Source organism: Melozone crissalis, unplaced genomic scaffold (genome assembly GCF_028551555.1).
Source record: "Melozone crissalis strain CALT ecotype California unplaced genomic scaffold, PUWL_Pcris_2 ptg000061l_1, whole genome shotgun sequence".
NCBI classification, from domain to species: Eukaryota; Metazoa; Chordata; class Aves; order Passeriformes; family Passerellidae; genus Melozone; species Melozone crissalis.
In genome coordinates, this window is record NW_026535839.1 from 18,459,177 (window position 1) to 18,471,377 (window position 12,201).

At 38.9% G+C, this 12,201-nt stretch overlaps 1 protein-coding gene across 1 annotated transcript; it reads left to right on the forward strand.

The window, feature by feature from the left end:
* Positions 1 to 1,096: 1,096 nt before the first annotated feature.
* Positions 1,097 to 4,627, forward strand: LOC128944415 (putative calcium-activated potassium channel subunit beta). Its single transcript, XM_054287646.1, has 3 exons — positions 1,097 to 1,233; positions 2,639 to 2,834; positions 4,321 to 4,627. The coding sequence occupies exons 1-3, from the start codon at positions 1,097 to 1,099 to the stop codon at positions 4,588 to 4,590; spliced, it is 603 nt and encodes a 200-aa protein (XP_054143621.1). The 3' UTR covers positions 4,591 to 4,627.
* Positions 4,628 to 12,201: the final 7,574 nt, after the last annotated feature.

Sequence of the window (12,201 nt, forward strand, 5' to 3'; positions counted from 1 at the left end):
TCCCGAAAAAGCACTGCCTAAAGCTGTGCACCACTGCCTTGTGCAGAACAGAAAGGAAATCCAATTTGGCATTAATGCCTTTTTTTTTCCTCCTTTTTCCTCTGCTTTCTTCTCTTATCTCCAAAAAGCCCACTCAAATCTTTCCAGTCTTTTCATTTCCATAAAAACAGCTTTTGCCATATTTTCATGAAAAAACAAAACCCTACATACAAGCAATCACAGCTGTCAGTGCAGCAGATACTGGAGACTGGTTGAACTTGCAGTGAAAGTTCTGGACTATTTCTACAGAAACCTGTATACCACTCATAATGATTCAATGGCATATGGAGTCATGGCAATAATTTTCAGATTCTCTTCAACAAAACATTATGGATCATTTATCGTGGATCATTTAAAATGCTTTTTGTGAAAGGAGTGGAGGGGCTAATGCCAGTCAGTTTTGAGCTCAGGTTCAGACTGCTCTGACCAAGAGTTAGTTCCCCGAGTTACACCAACACTGGTCAGACAGGAGTTTTGGAGCACCTCTGAATTGACAAGGCCAAGCAAACATGCAGAAGTCAGAAATCTCAAATGTTAAATTTTTAATTTCAGTTTTTTTGAAATAAGACAACACCATTTCAAACTACTCCAGAAGAAAAGGCATAATGTAAAAAGGTTTCTACTCTGGGAAGGTTTTCCCTTCATGCAGCCTTTACCAATATACAGCAAAACAACTCTAACTTCAGACAAGCAGCGACATAAAACAGACTGAATTAAGTCTGAGGACAATTGGAATGTTAACAGAATTCTCCCCAGAAGTTACCAGACTTTTCTACCTAGTCTCTTGGCTTTCACACACAGACACACACACACACACTTCTTAAGGTACTACACGATAAATTTAAAAAGTAAAAGAAGAGTCTAATGATAACAAAAAACACAGCAAGTTTGGTTGGATTTTTTTTAGTTCTAGTTTTTGCAAAAATGGGCCTGTTCTGCCACCAATTATATTTCAGAAATTTGTTACATAAGTACAATAACTGTCATATTTTCCCTTTCTTTTCTGTATTTTATTTTACACCAAAAAGAGGCTGTTCAAGTTTCACAACTCTAAATCATGCTGGGAAAGAAGTTGGTGACTGCACAAAAGCGAGGGGAGACAAGAGCCCTCTGCCTGGGACTGGGAATGGTTGCATGCTCCATGATGATGTACTTTTTTATTGGGATCACCATTGTGCCATTTTACACTAAGAGGTAATAAGAGTCATTTGTTTATGAAACAAAGCTATTCTTTTTCCTGTTAGTATCATATACAGTAATTTAAACAGTGATAAAGTATACATAAGTACATTGTACAATAGACAAAGTGCTCTCAGAGAGCTCATAAGGATTTAAAACAGAAGAGGAAAAAAGTGTGGCAAGAATTCATCAGGCACAGTGAGAACAAAAAAGAGGAAATTATTCTCCTCATGGCTAAACAAAACAGACTAAATCAAAACATTTGCTGTAGAATCAAAAAGCACACCATGCTTATCAAAGCTTGACAATGAAAAGCCAAGTCTTGCATAAATAGAAACAGTTAAAAAAAGCTCTTTTATGGGCAGGAGAGAGTCTTGTTTAACAGAACTTGATCAACAGAAGTCATGGTAAAATTGTTCACTCAAGAATCTGTATCTTACTTCCAAATTAACCATCATAAGAAACGAGCACCTTCAACAACCCAGGCAGCCACACCAAATATTACAGAACATAATGAACACTGAAGGAGTTATGAATGCCCACCCTCTTATTTAATTTTGTGAGTTCTGCCTACACACACAAAATCAATTTGCAAAATATCAAAGTAACAAGGAGTGCATCTCACTTGTTCATGTTTCAAGATTATGACAGAGAAAGCAAGGACAGCCGCCTCATTCTTCTTGCTAGAGCACCTTTAATCTCAAAACTATTTGAAATACATTCTCTTTAAAATAGAGTTATTCACATCTTTATTTTTCTGCCTCCAGATTACATTACAAAAGATGGATACATGTATCAAGAGTAGTTTCATAAGAACTGGAGTGAGACTCAACTTTGACACCAAAGTGTACTTCTGTGAGCAAAATGTAATGTGTTAACAATAACAGAAAAGTAGGTCTTGAGAAAAACAGATAAGCAACAGTAAAAATTAACTTTTCCCCAAAAAAATCCTGCTACTTATTTATGCAAGAGGCCCATGTAATAAAGAAAAAGAGAAGTGGGGAAAACAGATCTGAGTTCTGAGGCTTATTGAAAGAAATCAGTAAAAATATTTCTGAGATATGAAGTGCACTGCATTCCAGGTATTTACTACCAAATTTTAAAATCCATAGCACTATTTTTTTCTTGAATAATATGAAGCTGGTTACAGATGGGGAGGTCAGAATCTAACTGAAAACCAAAGAATGCATTAAAAAACCAGCAAAACCAGCAAAAACAACAAAAATGTTTTCCTGAACTTGCTATGGCAGCCCTTCTCCAGGTGCAGCCACTGATTCAGGGTGGGCACAGTTCATTACAGCAGGATGAAGCAGCTATGAACTCCAGCCAAGCCAGCACACACAGATGTATTTTCACATGCCACTTGCAACAGATGCTTCTGATAAGCTTAAAAGGAATACCTTTTGTTTTGTTTTTGTAGTGTTTGGACAACAGAAACTGTGTGCAAGGTACTCAAAGCCAACATCAAGGACAAAGTTTTCTGCCCAAACAGCAAAGGCTCAGAGGATGAGGAAATCTTTCCTTATCCCTGTCTACAGGTGTGGGTTAATCTGACAGCCTCAGGACAGGAGGTTATGCTCTACCAGACTGAAGATACACTGGAAAGAAATCCTAAGGTACTTGCAGATTGCAAACTCATTCTTTGCTACTATCTAACACCTTTGAGGAGAGGGGCTGATAGTTTTTAAACCGAGCATCTCAGTAACAGCAGGAGTCACTCATCTTTTACATGTTAACAATATCTTAAACCAAGGCAATTTGAAAACATTACAGAAACTAGAGTTTTAATTTTTTTTTAAATATTAAGTTAATACATTTAAAGGAACTACACCAACATGAATATACAACACCTATGAATATTTTAAAATATGTAAGTCTCCCAGTTGAAGACCCATTGTAACAAACAGTTTATAAGCTGTGGCTTGCTCAGTTGCTTGTTGAATTAGCAAGAGAGACATCAAGTTTAGAACCATCCAATGTAAGAGCACAAATTCCAATTTGACTTGTTTTTTAGGTGTATATTATTAAACAGGGAATAAAGAAGGAGAAAATTGCAACATGATGCACATTTTAGACAGAAAATGAGAAACAAATCAGTGAAAATTCAGACTCTTGGATGCCTGAGACTGAAGTACTTTTAAAATTTAGAACAAACATGTTCAGATTAAAAATGCAAAGCATTTATATAGATTAGCGCTTCCCACTGTGCAAACCTAATAGCATAAAACACTTCAGCTGAAGAGAATTTTTCTCGCTAATGCCTGTCTTTATAATGACTGCCTCAGGGAAAGCTACATGCAATAAAGAAGCAAACAGAAACTACCTACCATAGATGGAAACAAGAGCCTTGTTCACTGCAAAGGGAGGCAACTTCTTGATGTCCTATCTACTTGCACTAATGAAAGTAAAATTTTCAGGTCAGGAACCACCCCTGCTTTTGCCTTGGCCAGGTCCCGGTTTAGTACATTCAAGCATTATTATACACACAAAATAATACTGCAGAAAAAAAAATTTATGAACAACAACAAAAAGCAACAAAAAAATTACTGCTTCAAAGTCTCTTTCCAATGAAAACTAAATAACTCTGAATTATTACTACAAGTCAAAATAGTTTTGTTTCACAAAGACAAGTAGGGAGCCCCCAACAGCCATGCTTGCATTTTTCGACTACTTACAACCAGAGGTGTGCAGTGAAACAACTTCATTCTTGTGCACACTGACAAACCAGTGCGAATTTCTGCACAATGAACACCTTCCCACTGTGACAGTGCCTAGAAGCTCTGTTAGGAACTGGAGTTTGGCACTGTAATAGGGAAGTGACAGTGTCAAAGACTGCAGGGGTTTTTTGAGCATGTATGTTATTGGTTTCCAACAATGTAACCCCAATCTGTAAATCTGCAGACTGGGGTCATTGACATGCTGATGGAAAGAGGGAAGAGTGGCATGGCAAATGGACATAATGAAACCAAGACAATCTCCAGGGATGCCAAACCACAGAAGATTTTGTCAGTACTAGCATGATTTTTTCCCTCAATCTGACTTAACTAAAAACTTTTTATTGGAGTATTTGTTATAGTGAATCACCTTGATTTCTTATTTCAGTGCTCATATGTCCCAGACAAGTTGGAGAACTCTAAAGAAGTTAAAGCACGAATAGAAACAATTGCAAGCAATTTCAAAAAATACCAGACTTTCCCGTGTTACTATGACCCAGGAGGAACACAGACCAACGTCATTTTAAGCAGACTTTATCCTGCAAAAGGTCTCCTCTTTGCTTTCCTCTGGCCTACACTCATGTTTACTGGTGGATGTCTGATTATTGTTCTGGTAAAAATTAGTCAGTATGTTTCTGTTCTTTCTGCTTGGCAGTAAAAAATACATATCTAGCATAGATTGTTAGGATTGTTGGAAGATATTAAGACACATTTGTTCTGCCTGTCGTATTGGCAATTTATGACTCTTAATTTACCAGGTGTCAATTCAAGGGCAGGCATTCAAAAAAATTGAACAGCAACCTCTATAGATGGCAATTCATTACACAAGGACAAAATATAAAACTGATTCCCAGGAATGCCTGAAAAAACCTCATAAACACACAAACTTAGTTACTCTCTATTGTTTTTCTGGACTTTAGGAGGTAGAGCTGCTTTACAAAGCTACAATTAACATTTACTACTAAACTCTTCTTCCACATTTTAGATGGGGTTCTAATCTTCTGTCGGGTTGAAATCAGTTGGTGCCACATCCATATACATCATCACTGGCAGACACACCCTTTATATCCTACACCAATACAGTATGTTCTCATGGTGTACTCATCTGTTGAGAAAAGTAGCTTTGTTATGGTGCAAAAAGGTGTAATTTTTTTATGGATCTCTCTGCCTTTGGGAAAGGGAAGGGAGAAAGCCCCTCAAAACAAAAATACACATACACAGACTTTACAAAATTAGCACTGTAATTATCTGACACCAATTGTATATAAAGAAATATATGCATAAATTACAGGGTATGGTAAGGAAGCCTATACTAAAAGTATGTTTTTCTATTTACCTCAAATCTTAGCCTTGCCTTATTTGAGACAAGTGTGCCACTCAAGGAAGGCTACCTGGGTGCCATTTGCATAGATTATAAAACTGATACAGAAAGGAAGTCATGATATGTAGAATGTAGTGTCCTGGTTCTGGACAAGATAGGTTTAATTTCTGCAGGAGCCAGGAGGCGGCATGGCCAGGACCCAGAGGTTATTCTGTAGTACCACACCTCATTTTTTGGGAAATGGCTGCCTGCCAGCTCGGTTAGCATGGCGGGGGAATGGTCGGGTATTGTCAGGGGTGAGAACTCGGGTGTAAACTGTTTCTTGTACACTCTTTTATTAGTATTGTTGCTGTTACTGTTGGTTGTCTTTTTATTGCTGTTTCCAGTAAATTGTTCTTATTGCAACCCATGATCTTTGCCTTTTGTGCCTCTAGTTCTGCTCTCCAAATCATCAAAGTGGAGAAAAGGAGAGGGGAGCAAACAAGCAACTCGTGGTTTGCAGTGTTTCCAATTGAGGAATATCATTCTTAAACCACAACAAGTAAAATACATGTGTGATGTCATAATAAATACAGCAAGCCAAAGTAACTACAGAAATTTACATGCCTAGCACCAAGATATTTTACAAAAAGATACATTTGTTTCCAGAGCCAAGACTTCTAGGAATGCTCTGATGCACGGAGAGACTTTCTCTGATCTCTGAAAAGAACTGTTTCTCTCAGCCAAATTTCAAATTGCCATTGGACACAGGTGGAACATGAGATACTTCCTGCATACTGTATTTGACTGTTGTCTGGGACAAAACTGGTACAAGCTTTTTCATCGTGCAGTTGAATCTGTAAGAGCTATCATTCACAGGGAAGTTTCAGGGCTTAGATACATATTTAATTATATTACAGTTTAATTATTCTCATTAATGTGGTACAATTCTGTATTATTTATTGTAAGAAAGGCTGACATATTAACTCAGTACATGAATTCTCCAACATTACTAACGAAACAATGTCAGAGTTTGCTTTTCACTATGATCAGGAAATGAAAGGAAGTGACTGCTAAAAATTTTTTTAAAAGCTAACTCCCAAAAATTAATGCAGGAGAAAATCCACAAGGAGGAAAGTATATCCTCACACAATACGTTTGTGACATGCATCAGAAGTTGTGTGTATTTACAAGTCAAATCTCTCTCATTCCAGGAAAGTGAAAGTTCATCTGGCACAGGTACAGATGGTTTGGGTGACCAAGTTGGATGGGAGGGGAAAGAGAACCTGCTTTGTTAGTTCATAAAAATCTGAGGCAGAAGTGTGGTAAGCAGTTTTAAAAAGAGTCTCCAAATTGTGAAGTAGAATTTACTCATGACTGCACTCAGTCCAGCAAATTTGTAACACATCACTTTCCTCCCCATCCAGCTCAGCAGAGATAGATGAAGGTTGGATGTTGCTGGCAGACCCTGTGGCTCCACTCATTCAGCAGTCAGTGACCTGGGTTTGAAGAGCAGAAATTTGTGATCTTGCTGAGCTCAGAACTCAGCATGAAGCATGAAGCCCTGGAGTAACTGCTCTCAAATCTGCCCTTGGCTTCCCAAGGTTACCCCCTACGGCCTTGTAGGGGGTAATGTGAGAGACAACTGCTCCCTTTGAAAATTTAAAGGAGTTTATTAAACCTTAACAAAAATACAAGAAAGGACTACATAAGGAATAAGCTGCAGTGCTGGGAACTGCCTCTCATGCATACCACGTGGCTAGTTCATCTTCAAGATGGATGCTCAATCTTTTATACCCCTGGGGGTTGTATCAGCTAACCCTGGCCCCTTCAAAGTCTGTCAGTCAGCTCTTTGCTATTTATTGGTGGAAATGGCTTTTTTAAAACTTGATTGGAGGTCAAGTGTTGCCATGCCGCACCCCCTAAGCACCAAGCTTTTCCATTCCCAATTGTCCCATGCAAGGGACACATGTGCACGCCTTCTTTTTACCTGTCTTAGACAACCCAGCCTGTCTGATAGCAACAATACAGGGGGGAAGGGAACTATGGGGAGAACAGAGGACATTTAAACTACAATAACATAAGTATACATCACTTGAAGCTTTACTTAATATCCACACAATAGTTATCTTTTAATTATGAGAGCCAATCATCTCATTATCCATCAATAAAACTAATTATACTTATCCCTCTCAGTAGCAGATGAAAATTTATTCAGAGTGCAATCTGAATAACAGACCTCCAGACTTAACTCCACCAAAAATAAAGCAAGTTAATTCTAACATATGAATGGTTATTTCCTTTCAACTCACACCCATAGCAAGTACCTAAAGAAAAATCTTCCACAAATTCTTTCCTCTAGCAAAGTAAAATCTCCTATTTGGACAAGAAATATTCCATGTTGTATTGCAGTAAACATTTTATTTAGTTGTTGGTTTTGCACTGGGTGTTTGACAATCCGCACAGATCACATGGTCTTTCCCCCCCCCCCCCAAGCCCCGGTGGTAATGGTTTGTCCCAGGTTTACTCCTCCCCTCGCCCCTTCCTCACTTGAATCCCATTGGCTGTGGCCCGTTCCTCCGCCCCCCCTCCCTGAGCTTCAGTGTGCCGGGAGGGGCGCACACCCCCCTCGCCCCCCGGCTCTCTTTTCCTGGGACGCCGCCTGAATCCCGAGGTGAGTCCGATCTAGGAGCAGAAACAGGACTTTGGTCCCGAGAGGAGAGCGCCTCTGTCTCTTGCTTTTGTCCTTGTGAAGGCTGCTAGGGGCTGGGGTCCAGAGCTAGTCAGATCGGACTCGAACGGCCCCAGGAGAAAGCCAGCCATTCACAATTCCAAGTAAAAACAGCTGTGCAGAGAGAAAATCACACACAAATCGGGAAACTCCATTTTTTCTGGATTCTTGCCAAACACAGCTTCCTCTTTTGTCCAAAATAAATGGGATGTTAATGTGAAAAGCCAAATATTCTATTGCAGAAAACGAAATGTATAGACACCACAAAAGACTGTTCTTGTTTTTAAATAATGTTTTGCTTATGTGGAGAGTGCTGGTTATTTTCTACATCTTTGAAGTCTTTAAGTCAGATATTCTTTTTCCTTCACATTTTCACTTAACTTCAAAACCAAGTGTTTTTCCAGTGCATGATGTTGATGAATTACTTTTTTGAGCCACTCCATTTTTCTATTCTTTTTTATCTACAAAAGTTGTAATTCCCTAGACTGAAGTTTTAATAACGCACTCTATGCTTCTTACAAGCACACAAGAGACAATATAGCCTTTGGAGGTTTCTGTTTCATTGAGGTTTTTTTATGATATTGGATTATACCATAAAGTCTACAATAAATTTGATTTATAATGCTCTTTTTCTGAGATTCAGCAAAACACCTTCTATGAGAACAGCTTCCATACAAGCAGTGACCACTGCAGTTGCATAATTCACTTTCTCAGAGGCAGAGTAGATGATCAAAGTATATATTAAGCATTAAAACTCCTGCCAGCAGAAAGGAAGCAGCAGCACAAGCAGCTGGAGATTAAATTTATCCTTGAAATCTGTTTGATTATACATTATTTTTACTGGCATTGATGCTGAGACCACAGGAATAGTGCTTGAGCTGACTGGAAATTGTAAGGAATACAGGAAGAATGTGGATAGATTTTTATACCCTGATGAATACTTCAGTTGCACAGGCCCTTTATATATCTATATGAACAATAGTGTCTTCCTGAAACTATTAAAAGTCCCATTATTCAAGTGCTGTGCACTCTCACAAGCAGTTTTTCTTCCTGATGCCAAATAAGACTTGGTCACGGTGATTGTGTTGGAAGATGAAAAAGAACAAAAGTTACAGCACTATTATTGAGGGAACTAGCATTCCTCCTAGGCCAAAAAAAACCCCGAATTCCACCATCAAGAAAATTGCAAAAGTTTGTAAAAAGAAGCTGGTTTTCTGGATTAGCAAGATTCAGATTTCATCAACTTGCAATAAGATAATGTTTCTCCAACTTTGATGAAGCAGCAACAATGGGAGCTGAAGAGGAATCTGCACTGACTTGCTGAGAAGACATCTGTTAATCACCAGCATGTCCTTGCTGTACCTAAACAATAGCAGGTACCTTCTGACTTCCGCTGACAATTTTGAGTTCAGTATTCTGCTAATTTATGCTATTTTATTACCTGGTCCTCAAAGCAGCAACAGGGCAGCTATCATCAAGACACCGATCCTCAGAGATTCTTCACTAATATAAACTCGTGGCACTCGACAACAAAATGCCTTTCAACTGAGTTACTGGAACTCTGTGCTTTTGTTTTGGTTTAGGGGATTTGAAGGGGGAAAGGGGAGAATTATTGGTTTTGATTTAGGTTTTTTTATTTTTTTGGGATTTTTTGTTTGGGCTTTTTTTAATAAGGAAATGAGGGAAAACTTTAACAATTTAGGGTCTCTAAACTATTCACTATTCAGAAGACACACAAAATAATTCAGATATATTACTTTTGGTAATTTTGATAATGGAAAGAAAATAGTATTTAGAATTAACTGTGGTAATTCTAAATTTAAAAGCTGACTTGAAGTTACAAAAATTCCTGTATTTTTCCACTAATCCACTAATACAGAAAAAAATAATTCTAAGGATTGATTGGAGGTAGTTACACTTTGTAAGACAGTTGGAGTTGTTCAGCCATGAGAAGAGGAAGCCTTAGAGGGGAGAACTTAGACCCCTTTCAGCACCTAAAGGGGCTCCTGGAGAGCTGGATAGGGCAGGGTTAGAAAAGTGACAGGACAAGGGGGAATGGCTTCCTACTGCCAGAGGGCACAGATAAATAGAGTATTGGAAAGAAATTCCTCCCTGTGAGAGTGGGCAGGCCCTGGCACAGGGTGCCCAGAGCAGCTGTGGCTGCCCCTGGATCCCTGGAAGTATCCATGGCCAGGGGATACTTGGATGGGGCTTGGAGCAACATGGTCTAGTGGAAGGTGTCCCAGCTCAAGGCAGAGGGATTGGAATGAGATGATCTTGAAGGTACTTCTAACCCAAACTGCTCTGTGATTCTACTTCTTACCTCTTCTAATTCCAAACAGATTTTCAGAAAGTCTCAGCATGCTGAATAGGTTAATCTGCAAGTGAGGATTCTTGCAGTATGCTTTAGGGCAGATTAGCTGGCCTGAGAACAAGACAACATTGCCCAAGTAACTGTAATGTTCCTGGCACTTTTTACTCTGTGATGTTTTAACATGCCACACATTTTTTCCAGAATACACTGCCAGTATCCATCAAGTAAATGCGCAGCACAAGCTTAGGAACCGATTTATTATGCGAGGTGGCTTTATTCCTTCCAAAATGGCCACCCCAGGGTCACCTCTGCATTTTCTGAAGGAATAGAGTTCTTTTAAGAATGCCCTACTGACTTGTGCTTTATGCACAGGACATCTATGCTTTGGTCTTAGTGTAGCAGACTGTATTAGAAGATTGGGTCTGTCACCGGAGGAGATGAAAAAAGTGAAGTGAAATTTTGGCTCAGACGTGAGCTGCTTATGTAAACTACTCAGAGTGCTGTGGCTCAGCCTACCGCATTCCGAGCACCAGCTCAGGAATGATCATCCCTTTTACAACACAGTGAGGAGAAAGAATGGTGTCAACTGTGCTGTTACTGCTGACTTCAGCAGAAACCTCAAGTATTTAACTGACTCACAGCTGACTTCCTGACTGCGGCAGCTTCGGGCCAGGGCTGCTGTGATACCTCCTTTAGAGCATAGGTCAAGGAGGCATTGAATGTAAGTGATCAAATCCCAGTCTTTGGCACATCTACCTCCAAGAAGTCACATGATCAACTAGTTTCAGAAAAGCACAAATCTGTTTGGTCTTTTTAATAGATAAAGCATCAGTTGCTTTTCCAAGGCATTTAAATATGCACTAGTTTATTTAAATATATAACATATATAACTACAACTAGAGAAAAATTGCAAATAGAAGATTACACTGAACTGGTGAGGCTAACTTGAGAACAGGATTTAAGGCAATGGAATCCATAAACTACAGGGATAATACCACACTGTTAGTCTCATAAATGAGGCTTAATATAAGAGGATAAAAAACCAGATGCTTCACCAGTAGATAGTAATACAAATAAATGTAAAGAGTGTTAGCAACATACTTGAATTACAGACTGTTGAAAAGGCCAAACTGTTATACATGCTCCAAAATTATGATTATCAAGTTTGCTTAAAGATATTAGAAAATCCTAAATAGATTGTAGTGAGGAACAGCTAAAACGCAGTTTATGTCAGAAAATATACAACATCTGACATGACAGAACTGTTTTACTGGTGGGCTTTTTCCCCCAAACATTCTCTCACAACACTGTGCCCAAGAGCTGCTTTCCAAAGCATCAAGGTATTTTGCCTGGACTAAAAAGCACATGAACTCTACTGAGGTTCTGAAAATCTTCAATAGAAATACAAGAATCACAGCCCTTACCATGAAGGTCATGTAACACCCTTACCTATGTACTCCAATCTCTTAAATGTGCTCTTTCATGAATGAAAAAAGTACTGCATAAATCTGTGAAAAATAAGGAGTCTGAAATGCAAATAAGAGCTAAAACAGCTTTTAAAAAAACAGCAAAACCCACATATTAGACAAAAAAATAAACCCAAAATCCTACTCTTGATGTTTGTAGGTGAGCAGTTTGAGAATGGACACTTTAGGAGAGTTTAAAGCAAGTTGTGTTTTTATGGTGGTGGTTGTTTTGTTGCTTTTTCAAGAAAAAGAAGAGGGAACCTTTCAGGCAAGGTCAGTCATAAAATATGTATCTTTTCTCACATAATAGACATCTTAATAGGCCATAGAATATGAGGCCATCCTACTGTTCTGTTCTAGCCACAGGCTGTGAAATAATTCAGCAGGCCTCAGGATGGCTGGCACAGCCACAGCCTGCCCCTTGAGCAAGCTACAGCTGGTGGCAGGCTACAGGCTAG

Coding starts and splice junctions, on each gene's coding strand:
- LOC128944415 (XM_054287646.1), top strand. CDS start 1,097: ATGCTGGGAAAGAAGTTGGTGACTGCACAAAAGCGAGGGGAGACAAGA. Junction 1,234..2,638: donor GTGCCATTTTACACTAAGAG/GTAATAAGAGTC, acceptor TTGTTTTTGTAG/TGTTTGGACAACAGAAACTG. Junction 2,835..4,320: donor CACTGGAAAGAAATCCTAAG/GTACTTGCAGAT, acceptor TTCTTATTTCAG/TGCTCATATGTCCCAGACAA.